The sequence below is a fragment of the Epinephelus moara genome, chromosome 24 (genome assembly GCF_006386435.1).
Source record: "Epinephelus moara isolate mb chromosome 24, YSFRI_EMoa_1.0, whole genome shotgun sequence".
In the NCBI taxonomy this organism is placed as follows: domain Eukaryota; kingdom Metazoa; phylum Chordata; class Actinopteri; order Perciformes; family Serranidae; genus Epinephelus; species Epinephelus moara.
The window spans coordinates 32,793,402-32,819,601 of NC_065529.1; the positions used below are offsets into that span (position 1 = coordinate 32,793,402).

At 40.7% G+C, this 26,200-nt stretch overlaps 1 protein-coding gene and 1 long non-coding RNA gene across 3 annotated transcripts; one reads left to right on the forward strand and one right to left on the reverse strand.

Moving 5' to 3' along the window:
* Positions 1-4,547: 4,547 nt before the first annotated feature.
* On the forward strand, positions 4,548-17,192 carry LOC126386216 (uncharacterized). Of its 2 annotated transcripts, XR_007569477.1 has the most exons (5): positions 4,548-4,685; positions 4,717-4,812; positions 12,867-12,939; positions 13,621-13,725; positions 16,347-17,192. It is a non-coding gene; the product is annotated as an uncharacterized LOC126386216 (long non-coding RNA). The 2 variants fall into 2 exon arrangements; XR_007569478.1 differs by lacking the exons at positions 4,548-4,685; positions 4,717-4,812 and adding an exon at positions 12,339-12,494.
* A 1,069-nt stretch (positions 17,193-18,261) lies between these two features.
* On the reverse strand, positions 18,262-24,329 carry alas1 (aminolevulinate, delta-, synthase 1). The gene is made up of 11 exons (XM_050038611.1): positions 24,151-24,329; positions 22,300-22,535; positions 21,949-22,131; positions 21,701-21,847; positions 21,205-21,424; positions 20,495-20,679; positions 20,196-20,375; positions 19,887-20,051; positions 19,035-19,303; positions 18,753-18,915; positions 18,262-18,520 (listed from the first exon to the last, which is right to left on the reverse strand). Exons 2-11 carry the CDS (start codon positions 22,511-22,513, stop codon positions 18,360-18,362), a joined length of 1,887 nt encoding a protein of 628 aa, XP_049894568.1. The 5' UTR covers positions 22,514-22,535; positions 24,151-24,329; the 3' UTR covers positions 18,262-18,359.
* Between the last annotated feature and the right edge of the window lie 1,871 nt (positions 24,330-26,200).

The following is a 26,200-nucleotide window of genomic DNA, read 5'->3' on the forward strand; positions in this document are numbered from 1 at the left end:
TGGTAATTGTTTCCCGTAAATTATAAGCAAGACGAGAAGGAAGGAGGAAGAGAAAAAGACAAATGAACCGGAATCCTTTTAACAACAGCTATGGCATCACACTCAGTAGCTGTAAAGGGACTGCAGGGTTGTGATTAACTGACACACCTAGGTGTTACACACACACACACACACACACACACACACACACACACACACACACACACAGGGAATCTCCACCATGCTAAGCAAAGGTCAACACCCTTCAGCCACACTTAAGTCAAGGCTCTTTCAACCAATTAGCCTTCTCATTTTGGCTGTTCTAAAACCTGTGCCTGGAGTTGTTGTGCTTATTGTTGAAGGGAAGTAGGACATACTTAAAATAACTCTGGGCTTGGTCCACAGACACACACAGTTTCCTTTTCAGTAAGAGAAGATGTTGATGTTTTGTATTTTATCTGCTGAAGTCTTTGAGTCATTTATGAGTGGTACTAAAACCTCTAATCGTATCTCACACTGTCAACTTTCACCAGGATGTGATTGGATCCGTTTGACAAAGTCCATAAAAATACTTCAACGTTTATGGAAGTTTGTGTATTGCAGGGGTAAAGAGGGATATAACTATATGACAGCAGCAAATTATAATCTGTACTGATGATCATATAGGGTCTACCTGACCTGCAAGGGAAGCCAAGATTCAAAATGATCTCAGATACAGATACTGTGATGTTATCATTTTAAAATAATAAATTATTCTTGTCTATAGTGACAAAGCCATACACGGGCTGGCACCCCAGTACATTGCTGAACTTCTCTGCTCCTACTCCAACTCCCGACCTCTTAGATCTTCAGAACAGTGTCTTTTAACTTTCCCACGATCGAGGCTGCTGGGTAAGGGAGATCGTGCCTTTGTGGCAGCTGCTCCAAAGCTTTGGAATAGGCTTCAACTCTCAATCAAATGCTCCCCCTCCACTGACACTTTTAAGACAAATCTTAAGACGTACGTTTTCATTTGCTTTTGGTTGCCCGTAGTGGTTTTAATATTTATAATATTTTTTATTCTGTTTAATACATGTGTACATGTTATATTGTTATATATTTGTGTCAATGTTTTAATTTGGGTAGCACTTTTGTCAACTGTGATTGTTTTTAAATGTGCTATATAAATAAATTGGATTTGATGTGACCCAAATGTTATTAAAATCACTTAGATAATAACCTTAAATAGTTACTTAAATACTAAGTTTGATGTTTCTTTTTTTCATTAATTGGGTGTAAAAAGCAAATGCTTTCCTTAAAGGGACAGTTCACTGAAAAATCTAAAATACATATTTTTCCTCTTATTTCTAGTGCTATTTATCAGTCTAGATTGTTTTGGTGTGAGGAGCTGGGTGTTGGAGATATCGGCCGTAGAGATGTCTCCCTTCTTTTGAATTCAATGGAACTAAATGGCACTCAGTTTGTGGAACTGTTATCTTGCTACCAAACTACACTCACCAGCTGTATCCCCACACAGAAGAAAGTGTGCATCTACTTAAGGATGAGAAGCTTGTATTTGTGCCAGCGCGAGATGTAAACACTAACAGCATCCTCCTCGGCTGAGGTGTAACGTAAGCTAACTTGGTGGGTGAGCCATCAATAGATGCATGCTTGATATGGTTGGCGGGTGTAGTTTGGGAGAAAGAAAACTGTTCTGACATGACACTGTTCACGAGTGCCATCTAGTTCCATTATATTACAGAGAAGGCAGACAACTCTACGGCCGATATCTCCAACACTCGGCAACTCACACAAGAACAGATTAATAAATGGCACAATGGGTGAGAGGACAATATTTATTTTTTAAAGGTGACATCAAAGCAAAAGGCAGCCATTATCATATTCCAGTGAGGCTGAGGTAATATTTCTGTCTGGGAATAGGAAATGACACCACATCAACAACTTACCTCACTGTAAAATAATTAGGGGGAACCCATGTGTGTCATGTGTATGTCTGCTGATGACAGCAGCATATAAGTGGTATGTGACCAAAGTCCCACAACCCACACTCTGACAAGATGTGAGTCACACAAACAACGAGTTTCTTGGTTTTCACTGTTCCTGAATATATAATTTATACAGCAGTTTGATTTCTACTGGAAGAAAGCAACAGATCCATCATGTTTGAAGGGTCTTATGTAACTCAAAGTAGATTTTTGGAAAATGGATTTGTTTTGTGAGAGAAGCATTCCACAACATCCGTCTTTCTCTGACCTTTTAAAGACACGCTCCATCAACTCATTTAGAGCCTCAAAGAGGGAATTTCACTCCATTGTTTCACAGCTATGGGGCGAGTGTCACGCAAGACTGCAATCACAACAATGTGTTGGTTTATTTTTAAAGACAAATCCGAAACAGCTATTTTCCTCATGAATGAGGAAATGTGAAGACCTGTAGAGCCACTGAAATGTTTGTGATTGCGTACACAGCTCTGCATCATTGCACTGTTGAGTGTCGCAACATGGTTTCCCCCAGTGATTGTCAAATACAAAAGAGAAGGAAGTAAAGAAAAGAAAAAGAAAAACTGAACAAAAATTTGAATGCAATGCCATTGATATGCCTCCTGACAGGTGTGGCATATCAAGATGCTGATTAAACAGCATCATGACTACACAGAAGGGTTACTCTAAAATGTGCAGTTTGATCACACAACACAGTTCAATCAGAAGAGACAGGAGAGTGAAGTAAAGATAATATTTAACACAGAATATGAGTGTACAGATTAATAGATGATTTGTGCCGACTAAGATTTAACAGAAGTCTTTGGCGCTTGGACACCAAAGGGAGATATTTTGTGATTGAGGGACATCTGAGCAGCAGCAGGATAAATCCCCCCATGGAATCCAGACACTGGTGCTGGTGGTTGATAAGGCTGCTGACTGCTGAGGCGTATGAGGCTGATGAATCCGCAATGGCTGGGTGGTGATGGGAAGGTGGAGGGCGCACACGACAGCAGCAAGAAAGAACTACGACAGATAGATGATAGGCTGATAGAGAAGGTGTGTCGCTGTGCTATTGGTTGATTGTGAATCAGCTGATGACTCAGTTGGCCTACCCAGACAGTGACACCTGGAAATAGTGAGTGAGCATTCATGCAAGGAGTGAATGGCAGGGTGAGAAAGAAACTTAAAGCTTGAGCATTAAAAGTATTGTCCTTCTGACTGAACTTTTGCTAGAGCTGCATTGCAACAGGTGTGCCAAGCTTTGAAGGAGTGTGTCATTGACATGCTGACTGCAGGAATGTCCACCACAGCTGTTGCCTGTGAGCTAAATGTTCATTTTACTTCCATAAGCTGTCTTCAGTGTCATTTCTGTGAATTTGGTAGTATAACACAATCAGTGAAGTTGGTGACGACAACTAAGTAGACAACAAGAGGGAGAGGTGGTGGATGGGTCAAACAAACACAGACTTTCACCCTGGAGTGCAGTGTTCACGTCAAGACTATAAAGCCAAACCCTGTTATTTTTTCCTAAACCTAACCACGTGCTTTTGTAACCTAAACCAAACCATGTGCGTTAGTTGACGGCAGAAAAACCTCAATTCGCAGTGGCATTTATTTTAGAAGAGACTGTATAAAAAGTACATTTCCTATGAAAAAGCAAAGGTGTATTTTAAAAGAAGACAATGCATGTAACAGGCAGAACTTTACAAGGCGTCCCAGAACGTCAACAACCAATGCACCCAGAGTACCTTTGATGTTGTATCTGGACATGCAAAGTCCGTGACCAAACGTCAATATGTGACAAGGTCAGAGTGAAAATGTGTTGGTTGGTGTTGGTTGCCCGAGATGAGGACGATGAACATGCACATGAGCTTCCCTGAGATGGTTTCTGACTGTTTCTATCTGGCTGACAGAAATTCTTCAGTTGTGCAGACCAACTGTTACATCAGCAGTCGGGTGGCGGGTCTCAGACGATCTTGCAGGTGAAGATGCCTGATGTGGAGGTCCTGAGCCTGTGTGGTTGGATGTATTGCCAATTCACGGAAATGACATTGGAGACAGCTTATAGTAATGAACATTTTGTTCACAGGTGACAGCTTAGGTAAACATTCTTGTGGTCAGCATGCCAATGGCACACTCCCTCAAAGCTTGAGACATCTGTTGCATTGTGTTGTGAGATCAAACTGCACATTGTAGAGTGGCCTTTTATTGTGATCTGCGCAAAGCACACCTGTGTAGTAATCACGCTGTTTAATCGGCATTTTGATACGCCACACCTGTCAGGTGAATGGAATGTCTCGGAGAAGGAGAAGTGCTCACTAACACGGATTTTAACAAATTTGGGACCAAAATTTGAGAGAAAGTGCATAAAAAAGTATTGGATCTTTAACCTAAACCTGTGAAAAATGGGAGCAAAAACAAATGTTGTGTTTAAATTTTTCTTCAGTATACATGGACACATTTTCCCCAGACACACAGCAGACACAACGAATTATGTAATATTTGCTCAGTGCATAACCTTTGGATGTCTTTTCTCTGGCTGTGGTTGCAGAGTCCAAAACACAATTTACTGTCAAAGTTTGGTGACACAGTGTTGCTTTATGGATTTTTAATGCAAATGCACTTAAAACAGCTTTTTTTGAGTGTGTATGAAGGATTTATCAATTTATGCATATGCTGTACGGAGGAAAATTCCTAAAGGCAACAAACTGATTTGAGCCTCGTGTTCCTTCATAGTAACAGACAAAAGTGTCAGGGAGAGCAGTGACGATCATCCTGTCTTGTCATGTGCATTTCTGTTCTCACCTCTGTGCTGTGACTTCTGTTGTCAGGTGGCTGGATTTTGGATAATGTAAGTACAGCAATCAAAAGTGTATTGAGTTCATGTTTTGTCTAACTGAACAACATCCAAAGTTCAAAACACTTCAAAACAAGATATTACAGGTGTGTCAAAACACAATCAATCAATTAAACAAATTAAATTGTAGGTGTCGGAATTCACACCTCAAATAACAACAAGGCTAACTGAACTAAATGCTGTGTGAACCCCCGCAGGCGTATGTACACAAAAAATGAATCAAACGTTGTTGATTGAAAAGAATTGGAAATCTTTCAGGAGAGCTGAAGGTGTGAAAAGACTGACTCAGCATGTCCTAAACAAATTCTTTGCTTCATTTAAGTGCTTTAAAAAAATATCAAAACTATGCCAAAACCCATTAAGTAGGATTTATTTTTCTATGACACTTAAGCCGCAGAGATTCACTGTCAATCTGAATTTCAAATTGCAGTCAGGACTGTATGTGTATACAGTATACCTTAACGAAATTCGAATTTCGACTCTGTGATTAGAAATGACTGCATGTAAATGTAGAGGTAATTGTGGGCTTTGACGATACATGTACTTTTGGTCATTGTATTAAAGCTGTTTAAGGGTTAACAGCAAATTTACATCCTTTTTTTTGGTGTATAGTTGGAAAGATTTTTAATTCATTTGTAAAATATGAGTTATGGCCCCATTAGTTTCTTATTACCACAACTGGAGCTGATCAATGGAAAGAATATTGACGGCAGAAATGCTGCTGGTGGCAGTTAATTTGGAGTTGAAAGGCTGTACTGTGCTCTTCCTGCTGCAGCGAGGAAGGATGTATCCCAGTCTTTGTGATGACTCTAACCACATGAACAAATGGAAGAAAAACAGAGATTCACAATCTGATAAATGGAAATCATTCATTCATTATTCTTAACTGCTTGTCCTATTCAGGGTCGCAGGGACAGTGGGTGAGAGGCAGGGTACACCTTGGGTTGGTCGGCACACTATCACAGGGCTGACACATAAGCCCCTCTTACTCAACCTGTATAAGGTGGGAATATCGCGCCATTACGCCGCCTCGCAGTTTTGTATAACAGGTATGATTGCAAGATGGGTAGACAGAGTTGTATCGCCTGTAAGCCACCAATGGAGGTAGTAACAGCACTGGAACAGAGTCTGTGTAAAAGGGACAGGGTGTGACATTTTGACTACATGCTTTGTGTGCAACCCACAGTGGGAGACTTAAAAACAGCTAACAGTAGTTAGCGGCTAACTCAAAGAAGAACATATCCGCAAATTGGAAAAACAATGAGGTCAAGGAGGTCAGAGCAGAGAATGAAATCATCTGCAATAGAACTGGGATAGTAAATGATTGTTATTGCCATGTTATGCCATCGTTATTGTCACACTAGAGGCTGACGCTGTTGTGGTAAATGTCGTGCTCTTTGCTTCCAGGATACCAGCATGCTGTCTAAAATCACACACTGAAGCAGCATGATGCCGCTGTTATTTGATTCTGTGTGCAAATGCAAAGGAGGAATTAAAAGGGGACTTGGTATTAGCATAAAAGTGTGATCTCTGTGTAAAAACGGGTACAGAGTCTGACCATCATTCACGCTCACATTCACATGCACAGCCAAATTAAAGTCACCAACCTAACCTGCATGTCTTTGGACTGTGGATGACCCAGAAAAAAAAACCACACGCTGACACGGGGAGAACCACCCTGTGCTAACCTCTGCACCACTGTGCCGTCTCTATATGGAAATCACAACTGTAAAATGGGGTCATTATGCAAAAAACAAGCATCCAACTGCTGTAATGTTACTTTGACCCTCATCAATGATGTTGATACATGATACCCTTTTACCTGCATAGCAACATGTTGGCAGGAGCTACAAGGACAAAGTCATGATGCGACTGCAACTTGTGCTGCCTTCTCACCCACAATGTTATCAGAGAATACAGTTTATCATACCACGCAGGTTTTGGAACAGTGCATATGACTCAGGAAAAGCAAATCAAATTAAGACATGCAATGCTGTCATGGGTAATTAGGGTGTTGGTATTACGTGACAGATTGGTTTAATGAAACCAGACAGTTTACTGTAAAAACAAACAAACAAACAAACAAAAAAACAGAAGAAGAATGGGGCGTTGTTTGGCTTGGTAGGGAGGATAGGAAGTTGCTGAACTCCAAGACTCAGATGATATCTCTTTATCAGATTTTGGTATCACGCACATACACAAATACTGTACTTTCTCTATCTCGCTCTCACAGAAAATATGCAATCGAACAAACAACACAGTACTTCACTACATATGTGCAATGGATATAAACATAAATCTTTACAGTAACACAGAGAGACTTCCTGCTTCCTGTGGGACTGAGCTGTCTTGCCCTTTAATGACCCACCTCTTTTAGAGTTCAGTTTAGCTTTAAGACTGTTGAGAAATGTTTAACGGCTTTCTATAGTTTTTGGAGCTGGAACTTCTCTTCACTGTACTCTTTTGTTCCTCAAAATAAGGAAATGAACAGGGAAGTTTAACAAGGACTAAATGCTGTAAAGTCACCGGCTCCATGATATGAAAACCTCTAAAACGGGAGAGTGACATTTACTGAGGGTATGTTACCTTTACACATCCTTCTTCCTGGAGTGGCCTCAGAGGCGGGCACAGGCAAAGTCTGACTCTGGTTTTACTGGAGCGAAGGTTGCAATGCATGTTTGAACAAACATGGAGGGTACGGTTGGTTTTTACAGGAATACTACACTGTTGCCATAAAGAAAATAACAAGGATTCAAACTTTCTTTTCGTCATTGATTTGCTTTGATCTGTATTATGACCTTGTAGTGTTTCTAACCAGGGACGGGTGCATGAAAGACCAAGGACAGAGGGAATGTCTTGTGCTTAAACCCAGTGTGTGCAGCAAGGACAGTGTGATCCAAAACTTCAAACTCCTCATGCGCTGCAATCAGTACTCAGATCCAAAGGGTCATATGGAACTGTCTAAATCAGCCAAAGTGCTTTATTTCACAGGTCCATGATTTCTGAGTAATTCCTTATCTATTTCCACGAAGTCTCCAGGAAAGAACTATGAATTTAGTACTAATAAGGGTAAAAACAGGATTCAACTGGTGCACCTTCAGTTATTTAATTACAATTGCTATACAATTTAGTAGTAGTAGTAATTTGTACCAGATTTCAAACTTCTTTGCAGGACACTCCCTCTTTAAAATGAATGACCTCAAACACAACAATATTTAATTTATCCTGCTTCATATTGCCGTTGGCTCTCAAAAAACCCCCACTTATTTTAACTGCCGCATTATCTCCAGCCTTTGAGCTGTAAACATAATGTCAGCCATCACTTAACACAGCAAACTGGGTGAGAGTGTGTGTAAGGCAGATAATAGCCCCTTATTCCTCCAATGAACCAGTCAGGGTGGAGAACATTTGGCAGTCTATCAGCTCCCACAGTTTCATCCCTTCTGATTTTATGATCAGAGAAAACTGCAGCAGTTGTGAGAAACATAAAGTTTTAATGTGTCTGCTACAAAGTAATGTACAAACGTAACGTATGCGTGCAGACACCTACAATGCGAACGTTTTTTCTAGCAATGGGGTTGATGTCGCACCCGATAAAGACCAAGTAGTTAGAAGTATTTCCTTTAAAAGGGTATTCATTACTTTTAAAACAATATTTTGTTATCAAGCACTTTACCATACAACCACAAGAGGTATATCTCAATAACAATACAGAATATTTGCATGTGCAACATTTTATCCTTGTTGGAGGTTACTGAGTCACTGGGAGGCCCACGCTGCTGTAAAGCTTTCATAGTTATGATTGCCACAATAAATTCTCACTGAAGTGCATCCAACATGCAGAACCTGTGCCAAACCCTGGAGGGGTTTTTCTATTTGGTTACTGTAAAGGAGTCAGGAAGTCTTAGTTGTGGTTCCAAGGAATTCTTTTTTTTTTTTTTTTTGCAACCGTGGTGCAAGAACAAACGTGCCTCTTGTGATCTTTTTCCCCACAACAGAAGTAGTTGTGTAATAGCCAGTGCAATAACCGCTTGGCCTTGGTGGTCAGTGTCGATGCATGTACACAGGCACAGTCATCAAGCGTTGCAGTGTTCACCCAGACTTGCCTCTGTTAAACTGTCTAACCTTTAAGAGTCAATGTAAACATGATACAGTCACAGAGTTTTCTGTCTCCTTATTTTGGAATTATTTTAATTGATTATTTAGTAAATATATTGATAATCAAAATGAGCTCATTCACAGTTGATCAGTGTGCAATACTGAGCTATCTGAGCTGTAAATGAAGTTGACGAATGGGCCTCTGTAGACTTTCATTGTTTTACTCACAATAACTCATAAACTGTGAATGAGTATATGTACACTCAATCAGTGTGCATTACTGAGTATTCTGAACACTTAAAGTATGAATGAAGACAGTTGCTGTGTTATAAAGGGAGAGATTTACTGCCTCAAGTGAAGGAGTTGACAAATCTCTAGGGTCTTGTTCATGAGTGAGATGAATCAGCAGTTTGGTCTGGCGTCTGCAGTGATGCAGATTTTGATTTACTGGTCCGTCTATTTCCCAACCCTCACCTATGGTCATGAGCTCTGAATAGTGACCGAAAGAATGAGATCACGGACACAAGCGGCTGAAATGAGTTTCCTCTATGGGGTGTCTGGGCTCTGCCTTGGAGATAGGGTAAGGAACTTGGACATCAAGAGGGAGCTCGGAGTAGAGCCACTGCTCCTTCACGTCGAAAGGGGTCAGTTGAGGTGGTTCGGGCAACTGATCAGGATGCCTCCTGGGCGCCTCCCATTAGAGGTGTTACAGGCATGTCCCACTGGTAGGAGGCCCCAGGGCAGACCCAGAACACACTGGAGGGATTACATATCTTGTCTGGCCTGGAAACGCCTTGGGGTCCCTCAGGAGGAGCTGGAAAGTGTTGCTGGGGAGAGGGATGCCTGAGTTGCTGTGCTTGGCCTGCTGCTCCCGCAACCTAGCCTGGGATAAGCAGATGAAAATCGATGGATGGATGTGTTATAAGTGCATTGAATGTGTCTCCATAGTCTTAAATGCATTATATTACTCATAATAACTCATAGACTGCATGAGCTCATGTGCAATCAACGAATGTGCAGCACTGAGTATTCTGAAGTATAAATAGAGTTTGTACAGTAGGTAAATGTGACAGACTGGGCCTCCACAGACTGTAATGCAATATACAGTATAATAACTGCTGCACAATCACATAATTCCGCTTTTTTCTTTGCAGCAGTGACATCGCATATATCCCTGAGGCACCTCTGATTGCATGCAATACATGCAGACACATGCTCTTCATCTGTAAGAGGAGCTGAAAGTGATAAAACAATCACATGGTCACATTCCTGGAGGCACCAAGGGCCTGCAGTTTTCTGAAACCTGATGGCAGCTGCACGATAATGACGTCAGTGTCACAGACAACCAAAGCACGAGACTAGATAAAAGACATTCCCATTTAAATAGCTATTTGCATCAAGCCTTTAGGAAGTATTACATTAAGACAGCAGTCACAGCTATTTTGACAATGTCACGTACGCCTTTCTTTGAATCATGGAAAGCAGAAATAATACCAAGTCTCAGCTTGTGCATCACTTTATCTCTTTTCATTTGTGTAGATGTTGTTTTGGTACTTTCCGCCTCTCTGAACATGCACATTCTGACTTTTCACATTTAAACTTTATAGAGCAAAGGACACTGACCTCAGTAAAGCAACACCTCTATCTATCCTAATTATTTGACAGCCAGTGGAACACAGAGGGATGAAACGATCCTGTCTCATTTCAAAGAAAATGAATGTTGAAGGATGACACTGCAATCCTAATAGGGGACGTATTGTTTTGAAAACCCAGCTGCAACAAGGGGCCCTCCCTGGAAACACAGAGGAATGTTTAAAACTTTGAAATCTAATGCTGTTTTAATCAGCTTCATACCAGACAGCCACAGAGACACATGATGACAAGGTTACCGAGATTTCACAAGCACAAAACATCATATTGTGTGTATGTCACACAGCACAGTGTGTGTATGATCGCAGCTACAGAGACACATGATCAACAAGGCTACCGAGATTTCATACGTCTATGTTGTAAAACATATCTGCAGGCTGTTTGACTGTAGCCTCCCGCTGTTTAACCAGTCTATTGTTATCTGTCTCACCACACCTCTGCGCTCTCAGTGTAATGAGGAAATGACCTTTCTGCAAGAGAGATAATGCTGTAACAGACAGCAGCCTCCAATCAGTTGAGCTGTCTGGCAGATTGTAGCCAGGGGGCTGATCGCCTCCGGTACCCGGAAAAAAACAACTGGAATAACTGTGTAACTGCCTTTAAATGCTGCTTTTGTCTTTTGCATGACCACAGCAAGACAGGATTCTTACTTGAATTCTTTTTCTATTGTGCTGTAACGTAGGTATGAGCACACAGAGCCATCATTCAGCTGTATTAGTGTCTTTTTTTTGTCTCCAGTTGATATGAAGTGGAGGGACAGAGGAACAGAGGAAAAACTCATTATTAAGTGTCCAGGGTTGGTCTGCGACAATCATGTAAATCCACTGTTAAGTCTGTGTATATCTAGCTTCAATCAAACTGGTGAATAACTAAAGCTCATAATTTAAAGACCTTTTGTGTAAATCAGTAGCTATGTAATATCTATTTTTTGCTCTCAGTCAAAAGCAATCAACAACGAGAATACAACAGGTCGTCATAGCATCACTAGCGAACATAAGTCAAAAAAGTTTTAGGTGGCCAAATTATATGTTAAAGAAATAGTTCACTACAAAAATCAAAATTGCATATTTTTCATCTTTGTCTAGACTGTTTTTGGTGTGAGTTTCCGAGTGTTGGAGACATCAGTCGTAGAGATGTCTGCTTTCTCTCAAATATAGAGGAACTAGATATGTTACTCAACTTGTGGTGCTCAAAGTACAAATTTGAAAAACTCAATAGCAAATGCTTTTTTCCATTGTCACTCTTGGCCGCGCTGATTTGTGTTTCCATCGTCAGTTTAGACGCGCCGTGCTACGCCAAGCCACACCAGAGATGGACCTTCTCCGGAGTAGGTCCTGCGTCCTGTTTTTACTTTAGATATCTGCTTTATTTTACTGTTTCATGTTCGCTATCCACCATATTAGAAGTTGTGTGAAGTCGCTGCTCAAAAAGTCAACATTTCCTTGTTTTGCTGCTTCACAATAAAAGATCTTACAGAACAAAATACCAGTGGACTTTTATTGTGAAGAATCTACAGGAAATGAAATGTGTTATTACTGGATTAGCGAAACTTTGATACTGGCTTTTCTTCAATAAAGGCAGGTCTAATAATGCAGCAGGGAGGAAAGTGAAAGCCGAAACAGCCACAGTGTGATGTTGATGAAGAGCTGCAGACAACAGGCTCTTACTGCAAACAGCTCACCTCTAACAGGTAAACTTGTTTTACCTGCCATGCTGTGGAAAAACACATGCAGCAAAGATAGCCACCTATCAGCCCGCTGCCTTTAAACGTCATCACTCAAGACAAGCCATCAACAGTTTAAGACACTCCTTCAAAGAGGTAGCCTTATCTAGACACTTAATTCTGCTGAATATCATTACTCTTTGCTTCACCATGACACCCTGAGAGAGCCTCTTCCTCACCACATACAACGAAGCACACGTCACAGGTAACCTCACGAGGCTACCGTGCATAAAGGGGAAAAGGGTGAGCCGGTATCTAAATAATCCACAGACGTTGTTGTGATCAGTTTCGTGGAGGAACTATTTTATTTCTACCAACCAACACCTGCCAAATGAATCACTTTGCAGAAGGAAGCATGCACCACTGAGCTAGCTAAAGTTACTGCTCAGCCAAGGAGGACACCTTTAATGTTTAAATCTCGCACTGTCGCGAGCATGAATCCCTCGTCTGCGAGTAGATGCAAGGACTGCCTTTCTGTAATTGTTGTGCAGATATGACAATAAATAACTTGAAACTGTATCCGCTCTACAGTTAAACTGACTCACTGAAACTTCTGTCAACTCTTCTTCTTCCTCAGAAAATGCTGACGGAATTGATTCAGCCCAGTAACAGATCTTTATCTCCTGTAACCGTAGCGGATGTCTTTTTGGGTGAGTGTGTCTGGTTTCCTATTGTGCGGTGTCCAAAGTGCGATTCAGCATTGTTACCAAGCAGATAAACTGACTCATTCAATGTGAGAAATATTTGACTCCTTTCTAACCTCAGCTGTGAGCCTGCTGTAGGTTTCATTGTTTCTTGCTCTCTTTTGTCCGGACCTTGCGAGTTTGGCAGCCATGCAGGAACCAGTCGTCATGGAAATGGTGGATAAGGGTGAAGCACACCCTCAGGGGTCAGGGAGATCACACATGAAGCAAACAGCTCTCTCTCTCACACGCACCGTCTCGCAGAATCACAAAAATGTTAATGTATTAAATCCTCTACTCTAAATACTATATACAGCTTTAATTTGAAGGAGTACATGGATTGTCAGAAACAAAACATTTATTAGGAACAAGCCTTCTCAAATTTAGGTGAGACTCGTCGGTATCCACAGAACCCATTTTCATTTAGGTATCTTGAAGTGAGAGTTCAAGGGACCCCTTTGAAAATGGCTGTGCCAGTTGTTCCCTCACCAAAATGTAACCCAACTTTGGATTTTTTTATTTAGCTCACTTCTTGACAAGACACTGGTTCATGCCTTGGGTTGTCCAGATTCACAGGATACCACTGCTTTTGTGCTATTTTAAAAGTGAGCGTGCCACAGCCTCTTATAATGGGAGTTTTTTTGCCAGGGAGCAGCAATTGTACCAGCATGGCCCCACCTTGGGAGCACCACAGACTGTATGAGCATGTGACAGCTAAAACATTTCAATCATGAAATGCATCCATTTGTACACGTGAGTTTTGTGTGTGTGTGTGTGTGTGCGTGTGTGTGTGTGTGTGTGTAAAGGGAGTGAAGTTAGTCACGTAGCTGAGGGAATATAAATAGCAGGGGAGTCAAAAGATACCGTGCTAGATGAGCATTACTCCGTCCCACACACTCCTAATAATGACTTCACTCACACGACTGAACCTGATATAATGTTGACAATTTACAAAGTACACTTTACTTTACTTTTCAAACAATACATGGACAGTGAGAGGCTTTGCTTTGGTTTTTATTACTGTGTTTCTGTAACAGGTAATGTAGTTGTGTGGCTATGGCTTTACTTTGATTGTATTGCAGACTGGTCTTGAGGTAGGACATCACTCCCTGTCAAGACATGCTTTAAGAAGAGACAGCGTGATTCACTCTTGATTGCAGACCTTTGAATTAAAAAAACTGAAGCCACTTTTTTATATGGGGACATTATTGGGTTTCTCAAGATACTTTTGCATAGTTCCTATTGGATTATCTAAATTGTTTTATATCAATTATATTTTTACTATCATGAATAACCTTGGTGAGTCTGTTAGTCACTTTGAGCTGCCAGCACGGTGCCCTGGCTGCTCTCACATTTCACATTAGCATAATGGCCAACTATTTTGATAACTGGTTAACTGCAAAGTAATTTTTCTGCAAAATTGGCAGCAAATGGCATTTTCAGCCTCTCAAATATGGACATTTCCTGCATTTCTGTTTTATTTTTTCTGCAACGATAAGTTAATTAATCGATTAGTTGACCAAATGGAAAAATAATTGCCAACTATTTTGATAACTTGGTAACTGTAGTCATTTTTCCCGCAAAAATGTTGGTAAAGGGTGTTTTTTAGCCTCTTAAATATGGAAATTATATCATATTAAAGTGAATATATTTGGGGTTTTGGACAAAACAAGACATTTAAAAACATCACCTTGGACTGTGGACAGTTTTCTAACATTTTATTGACTAAACGATTAATCAATTAATTGAAAAATGAATGAAGGTGAAGATTAATCGATAAAATAATTGTCAGTTGCAGCCCTGTTTTCATCCAAGGTAACATGACAAATACAGGTCTACCAATATGAGAAATAAGAATGATATTGTACATGTTGTTTTGACGCTCTCTTACACTGTCATGGAAAAGTTTGGAGTAGTTTTGAGTACCATTAATGTAACCAAGACACAGTTCACTGCCAAGTGTTCCACATTTGAAGTTGTTGTTAGAAATACTTTTGTTCTGAAATGTTCATATCATATACCGTAATTGTATAATATACTCCCACACAGTGTACCAAAAATATCTCTAAATCTAAAATCATGCTCTTCTGTCTGACTGCACTGCAAACTCTCAATGCAAACTCGAACAGAAACAAAATACCTTGCAGGAATGTTTTGTACTGTAAAGAGCTGATCTGGCCATTTTAAACACAGTGAATCTCCTCTTGACCCCAGATGAACTCTCTTCTAGATATAGTGAATTTAATAAAGAATAATTAAAAGATATGCAGTGAAATACATTTTTCATTCAACATATGTTAATGCTCATGCATAGCTAGAAATCTCCTTAAACATATGTGTGTGATGACCAGGGGTGTAGGGCGGGGACCTTGGGATTCTCCCCCAGGAAATTCTGAGCGTGAAAAACATTCTGGTGAATTTCTGTGCACAAATTTATGGCTGAAATGTCTTCAGGCTTATTTATGAAGGAAAACACAAAATTCAGATGGCAGGTGACAGTTAAAAAAATAAAAATATAATAGAATATAATGCAGTAAGGTTCTCATGCATTCTGTATTGGCCTCAGTTATGTCTTCTCCTGCAGCATGGATGTATTATGAGACAGTGGGAGCAAGACACAGACCTTTTGGTGGTTTTGCATCTTCTTGTGTCAGTTTTGTGTCTCTTTGAGATACTTTTGTGTCTTTTTCAGCCATTGTGTGTCCTTGTGGTTCTTTTTTGACAGTTTTTGTAGTTATTTAGTGTCTCTTTGCAGTTTATTTGCACTTCTTTGTGGTCTTTTTGAGTCTCTTCCTCGTCAGCACATAGTATTTTGAGTGACATTTTGCAAGTGACGGCCCCGAGGACCCCTGTCACTTTGGGACTCTGAGGATGTACCCATCAGGCACGTTCAGTAATCCATCCATGACCTGTAGATCAACTTTTCTACAATACAAGTCCTGCTAACTCAACACTCATGTAGACATGACTTACTGGAGTTATGTCTTTAAATGTGCATGTTCAAGCTCTGCACATCAATGACACATTAACTCGAATTGATTTATAAACCTCTGGACGTTTGGACGATGCACATTTGTTTCTGCTATATTTAGATTGCATTGTGTGTTGTTTCATTGTGCAATTAAACCCTCCTCAGTGTGTGCTCCTTTGTTAATTAATATTTCTTTATTTGCTTTTTCTTATAACATTTTGTTTTAAATATATGCTTTTAAAAGTGATGGGACAGGTCCCCAGTGTAAATGACACCTATGGTGATGATCAGGAGTTTGTGTATAGAGTTTAATGAGGATCAACTCAAAAGTGGAAGTGTCTTTATTTACACAAAGCAGTGGCAACATCAACTCTCTATAAATGTCTCTCACTTCCATTTTCAGTGTAGCCCTTCCTCCTGTGAAGCAACGGCGGCTTTTACAACACCTGCACTTGGGAAACAGTGAAATGAATAAACTGTGTTTTTGCAAGATTGTGTATAGATCCATGTACGCTCATATTTATTCATCGGGTTCAAATTAGATTAAAGTTGAATACGTGCAGCAGCTCTGTCAACACACTGAATATGAGTCGTCCATGATAGCCTCTGAGGCTTATGTGGATCTGGAGGATGTGTGCATGAATGGTTGTGAACCATTGTGACCATGAATTTGGGTCACCTTGAGTTTCACAGCCAGGTTTATGTCATCGCCATCTGAATTTACAGGGACAGTAGGTTAGTAGGTCCCCCTGAGAATCACATAGTGTAAGATTTCACCTGATTTGCATCTGTTTTTATCTGTTATCTGTTTTTTTTTTAGTTGTTATTCTATTTGTGCGTCCAAGTAACTGTAAAATCATCGACCCCTCATCTGTCCTGGATTAATGTGTTATTCTCCAAAAGTCTGTTTCTGAAAATAAAGCATGTAAAATTCAGATTTCATATGTATTTGTTCAAATAATAGCCACTGACAATCATCTGCAGCAGCAACAGCATATCGAGTACCATGTGAAGGATTTATTGCGTATTTCTTAATTGTGTGTTCCAGGTGTTTATCATCACCAGGTGGGAAAACAATCAGTGTCCTACATTTGTGTTACAAGCACAAGTAGGCCAGTGGGTCAAAATAAAATTACCAACACCACCATTGGTATAACACAAAGATTTAGTCTTTTCATCTGCTGAGGCAAATTGTTGTGGCCCAGTTTTTCGCAGCCTTACAGGAGCGTTCAGTGAGCGTTCTACCTCTGAGCGTCAGGAGCATGTGACCAAATGTTACCGGTCATGTCAGTTCATTCGGTGAATACTATCTGCTCAGTTATAGCATCATAAGCCCATTTTGAACAATGTATGTCAGCAGCATCGGCGTAGATTTCGAGCATGTGCATTTATTTTAACAAAATAAAACACATTTACATCACGAAAAGGCTAAAATTGGTGTATAAAAATTAACCAGAAAGCAGGAAATTAAGTCTCTGCTCCACAACATCTGACCCTGCCAAACTTTATTTCATGTGTGCCCCCAATTTTGAAACAAAACCTTCACCCTTGACCAGCAGCAGGACAATTTTATCACTTATTAGGATTTGTTTTATTAATGTTTTTATATATGGACCACTATAAGGCAACTGTTGCTCGTAGAGGGTGTCAACAGGCATCAGACACTTAACTTAAATGCTTTAGACTTTCAAAGATAATTTTTAATCAAATTCAAGACTGACTTTTGGACAAATCATTATTTTCTCAGCCAAGCATTGCCGGCAAGTATAAGGGTATATGTGGTCCTATGCAGAAGTAGGTATTATGTAGGAATATGGTTATTATAGTGAGTTAGGTTCATCTACATTTTGCCAACAGGTAAGTGCAAGTATATAGTATTAAGACAGGATTTAGGCACAGTTCTAGGTTTAAAGATTTGGAATTTGGAATGCAGACCTTCACACAAAAAAGCCTGACTCGTATTGACAAAAAGATTTAAAAAATAAAGATAAATAAATTAGATAAAATGTTTGCGATATATAATTAAGACCTAACAAATTCAAATGTAATGATCTTTGTAGCCTTAACGTTTATAATACTGAGTTTAGGGCCATTTTAAGGAGCTGCAGACGCCCTGACACACAAAGATTTAATGTGTGTGGAGTGGATTTTCTCCTTTCATGTGTTCTTTTCTTATCAAGTCAGCAAAGAAGAAATGCAACACAAACAAACTCTTCTTTCCATTTCATATTTTATTCTGAGCATATAGAACATCTGAACATAGAATACTTTAAATAACATGTGTAGGAGGATTTATCAAAGATAATTAATAATAACATGTGTAGGAGGATTTATCAAAGATAATTAATACATTCTATGACAGTGATAGAGGAATGGGTGATAAGTATGTATGTGCCGTCACGAGCCAGCAGTAGTGTTATGCGCAGGCTGAGATGAGGTGGCTAAGGCCGCTGAAGTAAGACTTTTCGCGCTCACTCATCACCTCAAAGTGCAGCGGCTGCTGGCAGAACGTGCACTCTGCTGACGAGTGGGGCTTCAGATCCAGGCCCACCTCCTTCCAGGTGTGCACCAGCTTCTCTGTAGGGTGAAAGAAAGCGGAAGCCAAATTAACTTTGATCACTGAGAGAGCGCTACAGTCAGTTACCACGTGTTTTGTTTTAACAATCAGCTAGAGCCATTTGACAAAAACAGATTATACATTTAGGAAAATGCAAATCTCTGATACAAATGAGGGGAAGTTTCATGTCCAACAGTGTGAATTTACATTTTAACTTAAATATTTTGAGTACAGACTACGGGGTTTTCTTACCAACAAAGTATTTCATCATCTCAGGGGTGTGGTGAGGCGTTGGGGCGATACGCAGAAGCTCTTCTCCCCTGGCAACAGTGGGGTAGTTGATGGCTTGCACGTAAATGTTGTGGCGACTCATCATGAGGTCACATACCTCTGTGTTTTTCTCAGCATTCGATACCTAAAAATAGTACAAAAACATGGTGATTAGAGTGGAGCAACGGGGAGACAGACTGAGGACTACTTAGCATGTTTTTAATTGTAATGAGTCATTAGGCGATAAATTAAATAGTAAATTACCCGGACTGGGATGATGTGGCTGGGGCAGTGCACCACTGGCAGGCCCGAATCCATCAGCATTTGCCTGAGCAGCTTGACGTTGCGCTGGTGTTTGCGTCTCAGAGCGCGGCCTTCTTCCCCTTTAAGAATCTGGATTGAGGTCCTGGCTCCGTGTAACAGCATCGGTGGCAGAGAGGTGGTGAAGATGAAACCAGCAGCGTATGAACGCACCGTGTCCACCAGGGCGGCGGTGCTCGCGATGTACCCACCCACACAACCAAAGGCCTTGCCTGGAAGAGGACATGACACATAGGTGGTTATTTTTTCATCTAGGTTTACTGCTACAGCTCCAGATACATCAGTTAGTTTCCTTTAAAAACAATCACTACATTATGCTCAGTGGTCTGCGCCAACTCCTCCTATTGTCAGCTCACAAACGCAACCATCCCGAAATGGCAGCTGAAGGAATACAGCGGCTGCAGAGCTCTCAGTTAGAAATAATTGTCCCCTCAGCTTGACAGCAACACACAGACGCAGAGAGTAATTCAATAAGAGCGCAACAAGAGCCCACAGTCTCCTAGCAACAACAGAGCAGCTCTGGCTTCTTTAAGCCCTCTGGCATATTGTGTGACACAGATGAGGCCTGATCCGGAGTATAAGAGCAAAACACAGATTCCCACTAGCTGAGAGTAGTTGTTTTGATCAATTAACACGCATCACTTCAAAATATGGCAAACTATAGACGTAACTTGTCATTCACATCAAGTTTAAATGGTTGGTTTGATGGCTCAAGAATTTTTTGGTTTGGCTTCACAGTCAAAATGCTTTGTAGAACGTCATCAGTATTTCATTTTAGTAGAGAATAATGCTGACCTAGTGTCCCCGAGATGATATCCATCTTGTGCATGATGCCATCCCTGTCTCCGATGCCCCCTCCTCTCGCGCCGTACAGGCCCACAGCATGAACCTCATCTACGAAGGTGATAGCGCCAAACTCGTGGGCCACATCGCACATCTCCTCCAGCGGGCACACAGCACCTGTGTAACACAAAAGTGGATAAAAATAAATGTTTAGACATTAGCCAAAGTACAGGCTCAAAACAGGTTATTTTAGTCCGACATGTAATGATGAAGTGTTGTAAATGATTTAAAAAATAATAATGGGGACCGCCCCAAACTAACCATCCATAGAATGGACGGTCTCAAAGGCCACTATCTTCGGTTTCGTGGGGTCTCCTTTCAGTAGAAGCTCTCGAAGATGGGCGACATCATTATGGCGGAATATAAATTTCTTAGCACCACTGTTTCGTATACCCTGGATCATTGAGGCGTGGTTCCCCGCATCAGAGTAGATCTCACAACCTAAAACAGAGAAGACAGAGAGGAAGTGAGAATGAGAGTTTCCATTTACTGCACGTATATCACATATTAATTCAGTTTGACTACAACAAACACCCATAAATGATGGATTTATTGTATACCAGGTAGCATCTTGGCGAGGGTGAAGAGGGTGGAGTCATTGGCGACAAAGCAGGAGGTGAAGAGCAGTGCTGCGTCCTTCTTGTGAAGGTCAGCCAGCTCTTGTTCCAGTTCCACGTGGAATTTACTGGTCCCAGAGATGTTCCTGGTGCCTCCTGCCCCTGAGCCATGCTTTCGTAAAGTATCCCTGAAAATAGAGACAAACAAATAATTCGTTTTATCTTGTCTGTTTTTGAAAACTGCAGCGCAAACATGCTTGTACGCCAGATGGAGGCTTAATGAGGGGTAAGACTACAACAAATGGAAAAATGTAACTAATTAGGCATGAGAGTTGCTTAGTATTAGGTGACACCTCAAGGTGTTACTGCTGCACAGAGGATACGAGAGCTGGGCAAGCACAAACAAGCTGAAAGGAAAAGAAGAAAAACATCCCGACCCACTAGGGCCCCAAGAGGTTTAGGTGACCAGCTAACACTCTACACCCACACAAACAATTGACTGGATCACCCATAGGTGTCAGGTTGTTTCAGCTATTACATGCTGTGCCAAATCGTCTCAGTTTTTCTCTCTCTCTGAGGTCACTGAAGCGTCAACAAGAGACGTGGGTAGCCAAGAAAAATATTTACCTCATTACATGTAAACACATCTGGACCCATAAGGACTGACTCACACATGGTTTTTCCAACACTACACAAACTCCTCCAATACTCACATAATGGACTGCACGACCCGTGGGTGTCGACTCATGCCCAGGTAGTCGTTGCTGCACCAAACGGACACCTCCCTCTTCTCCTCTAAAGAGCCGGTAAAGTCGTCGGCCATGGGGAACTCGTTGGCCAGACGATTCACAGTCTTGAACACACGGTATGTGTGGTCGCTCTTCTTCTCTTCTATCTTCTTCTCAAAAAAGTCGTCGTATTGGTAGCGGGACACTGTAACACAACAGGAAGGCAGAGCTTGCTTAATGTGGCTTGCACTGAGACGGATGAAGCAATACCTAACCTAAAGTTCACTTCACCTTACTCAAAACAAACAGACCTGAGTTAGTGAGAGAACTACAATATGAGAGTGAAATTGTTGCTAGTATGATCATCATCATGGAGGGAATAAGATAGCTTAGCAACGCTACCATTCAAATTAGCATGGCAGCTCTGTGTCAATATGTTTTAATGTTAATAAGTTGTCAGAGCACCCCAGATGTAACTTACAACTGCCTGGCAAGTTGTCCTGCAGCAAGTGGGAGACATTTTTTGGTCGCTGCTTCAGGAGGGTCTTCATCAAATTAGCTTGATCCCCTCCGCTTCTCTTAATGGTACTGACCAGGGACGGCTTATCCAGCTGGGCAGGGGACACCTCTGCAAAAATTAAGGAAGGACAAAAAGAAAATGGCATCAAATTATGTGCAAATGGACTGGCAAAAACAGTAAAGTCAAATCATTTTCAAAACAACTCTTACCTTTCTGAACAGTGCGGACTTCCTGAACATCCTCTTGGAACTCCATGCTGACCTGGCGGACCACACTGCTGTTCTTCTGGCCCATCTCAGCAGCCAGGAAAGGGCATTTGGAGGCTGCTGTCTGGCCTGAGGGTACCACAGGGTGGCAGGCAGGCAGCTTGGGCTCCTCTTCCTGTTTGGGGCCTGCAGGTGGACAAAAGTTTTAGACTTTAACAACCTTTAAATAATATTATACACAGCAATATTCAATAATCATCACAATAACTTGGAGATATCACTTGATGTAATGTGGCTAATGCATTAAGTACAATTAAAAAAAAACCCCACCTAGTTCCTCTGTGTCACGCTCACCTTCACTAGCAGACATGGTGTCCTCGGTCCTCTCGTAGGAGGAGGAGGAGGAGGAGCAGAGGGCCCTTGCCATAGATGGAGCCATTGGTTTAGAGGCAAGCTCCATCATGATAGGGCACCGCTGGGCGTAAACCACCATTGACTTTTTGGACTGCTGGAAGAAAGCCTGGGGCATACGAGCCAGGAACGGGCAGCGTCGCACGATCACATCCATAGTTAGCACTGGTGATGATTGTCTAGAGGTTTAAAAGGAGACAGATGAAACTCAATTGACCGTGTGCAATAGACAGTTCAGGCACTTTGTTCTATGTGCTGCAAAAACCGGTTGTGCCAGGTGTTTAAAGGCCCATTACACCACAAAACACAAAGGATTTTTTCCTCCTCGTTTACCTGAAATGCAATCAATCCATTTGAATGGTTTCGGTGTCATTTCAATAATAATAACAACACATTTAAGTCAACAATTTCTTCTTTCGGTGTGGTTAAGTCAGTTGTTCAGAGTACAATTCACAATAAGGTCTGCAGATAATACATGTCATTTTATATCAAAGGAGAGATGTTAGTGTTGGGTTTTGAAATTCTTGGAGTGCAGAGTTCATGGACTCTAATGTGTTACAGACCAACCAAAAGTATTTGAAAGGGATACTGTGCAGGAAAGAGAGGAAAACAGTTGTGGTTTATGGTGAACCAGACTTGAAACAATAAAACAATAATCTAGGCTTTGAAACGAGATTCTTAGAAGTTTTTCTTTGCTTAGATTTATTCACTTATAAAGAAGAAACCTTGAAATGTCACGTAAGTGGACTTCATGTTTTTTTATGTGTGTAACTACTTTTTTTCAAGGTCAGTGATGGGCCTTCAAGCTCAAAGTTTGGCTGCTTTCTCACCCCGCTGTAATCTACGTACACAACATTTTGTAAGTACCTCCACTGAAATCTAAAATATTGCTCATTTTTTTCCATTTTAATCTTTCAAATGAAACTATTAGTGTACAGTCATGTTTATCTGACTGGATGAACCGCTTGGGAGTCACTGCAACAGGTGTCCAATCACGACAGTATAATAAACATGTTAATAAAAACAAAGTCTCGTTGCGTAAAAAGGAAAATTACATTGCTTACGTATATCCCTGTGTCATAACCCTTCCCCCAGTGGAAGTCAGGTTTACACATTCCTCGACAGAGTAATCACTGCCATACATTTTCCCAACTTAAGGCTCGAGGAAAAGGGATATGAGCCAGGAAGATATGCGTTTAGATAAATGTAAATACTTTAACTTAAATAATACAAATAAAAAACAAGAGTCAATAAGCCACCAAAAAAACTTTTTCTGATGATAATGACAGTCTTATTACGTGTTGTGTCTTTAATAATTCAAACCCGGTACTGTACCATGGTGTTACACTGAAAACTGTATCCCGTCACCTTTTTGTAGCTTGAATCCCGGTAACCTCACTTGCACCAAATAATTTAATAGGCACGGCAAAAACATTGGCATCGACACAGCCATCTAGCTGACTTACTATATTACAAGCTTGACAATTTTAGACACATAAGCAAGCGTTCATATAAGCCCTCTCGGGTGGTGTTCCGTGTTGACACGCAAAGCATTTCATGGTTATAATATATTGATAAAGCAAGAATCACGACTTGTGTGTCTCCAAAATTAACTACGGTTAATATTAAAATACACAAATACGGTTTAAGTGTTTTTATACACCCTAGCTACTGTAAGAGAGGCTAAGCCCACCGCTCGTGATCTTTGCCGGTTGGACGAGCTTAACGTTAGCTAAGGTGCTAGCATTAGCTAAGAAGCTACAACCAGAAGTGGCAACGAAATAAGAAACTCACCTCTTAAAAATGGCACGCTTAATGTTGTAAATCTGTTCAACAGTCGTGTTGTGGACAGGATAATGGCGGTGGAGCTAGTCTAATGATGCGCTCTGAGTAAAATGTCTCGTTGTTTTAGAAGAAGCCGAGAAAAAGATGACTGCTTCGTTATCCTGCACTGAGGACGAACGAAAAGGACGAGCTCTTGCAAGTGGTTATAAGCATGGCTGAAACCGCGCCGAAATCTCGCGAGATATTATTTACTTACGTCAAAGGTCATTCCAGTCAGTCAGCCTGCTGTGACTTATGCATGTGATCAAACACTGTCACATCAAGTAGGGTATATTCTCTAAATATATATGTTTGAAGATGTAAATACACTCGTTTATTATTACACACTTAACATTCAAATCAATCTAAGTTTATCCACTTTACAGACCAATTTCAAGGACTGCGAAATCTCAAGGACATTGCTACATGTCTCTGTCAGTTTTATGTTAAAAGATAAGATAAGAATACAGCCTATGATACAACTCTATTGATCGCCAGCGGGGAAAGGCGGCTGTTGCAGCAGTGCAAGGATAGAAAGAAATACGATAAGTATAGAAAGTTACATGCATAGTTAATAAAAAGTACATAAGCTAAAATTAAAATAGACACAAGAGCATATGGTGATAAGTGAGATGGCAGAGTGAGTGTGGTGCTGATAAATTAACAGTGCTGTGACTTATAGCAGAAAGGTCAACAGGTCTGTGTAAGCAGTGTACGCCAGGTTAATGTATGATGTGTTTAAATAATAGTGCTTAATTTTGTCTGCATTAATATTGTGTCATAGAATATAGTGCAAGAGCAAAAGTAATATAATAACATAATATAATATATAACCATTATATACATTATGATATAGTATGGCATATGTGGCATATAAGGTGTAGTAGTATGGTAGGCTGATAGTGTAATATATAGTATAACAGAACAATAAAACGTGTTTATGATACAGAACTGAATAGAATTTTTTTTTTTTTTTAAATGGTGTCATCTGGTATAGTATAATATATAATAGGATATATAAACAATATGGCGAGGTATATAATCAGTCCAGCAGAGAGACTATGGAGAGGGAGAGGTGAGGTGAGTGTCCCTAGTGAACTTGACACTGTGGAGAAATGAGTGTGTATGTGTGTGTATGTGTAAAAGTGGCACCTTAAACTGCTTCTTCCAATGTAGTATGTCTAACCCTGGTACAGGGTCACATGTTTTTGAATGGGCATACATGCCATGAATTCTAACTTGAGCTCAAAATTTTCCTCAATAGACTGGTTGATGTGGAGGTGCAGAGAGATTTTTTGTCCACATGTGACCTCTGGTGTTGAAAAGAGATACTGCACCTGAGCCTGTACCTGAACGCAGACTGTTTTGAAGCTGGGTTGATTAGAAACGTTATCTGTGTAGGTGTGTTTGCTTGTGGGATTTCGGACAACAGTGGAGGAACACTGTGAAGTTTCCACCTAGCATCTCAAACATTTAAAAATATCAATACACATAAGGAGCAGCAACACACCCAGTTTATTAGGTACACCAACCAGTCAACAATCCTATAATAATTTCTACCTTTATGAAAAATCAAATTTAAAAAATACAGTTTTGTTGAAATTATTATTGCCTACATTTTTTGCAAACTATTATGACGGGCCTTAGTGCACACTATTATGACGGGCCTTAGTGCACACTATTATGACGGGCCTTAGTGCACACTATTATGATGGGCCTTAGTGCACACTATTATGACGGGCCCTAGTGCACTCTATTATGATGGGCCCTAGTGCACACTATTATGACGGGCCCTAGTGCACTCTATGATGGGCCCTAGTGCACTCTATTATGATGGGCCTTAGTGCACACTATTATGATGGGCCCTAGTGCACACTATTATGACGGGCCCTAGTGTACTCTATTATGATGGGCCTTAGTGCACACTATTATGTCGGGCCCTAGTGCACTCTATGACGGGCCCTAGTGCACTCTATTATGATGGGCCCTAGTGCACACTATTATGACGGGCCCTAGTGCA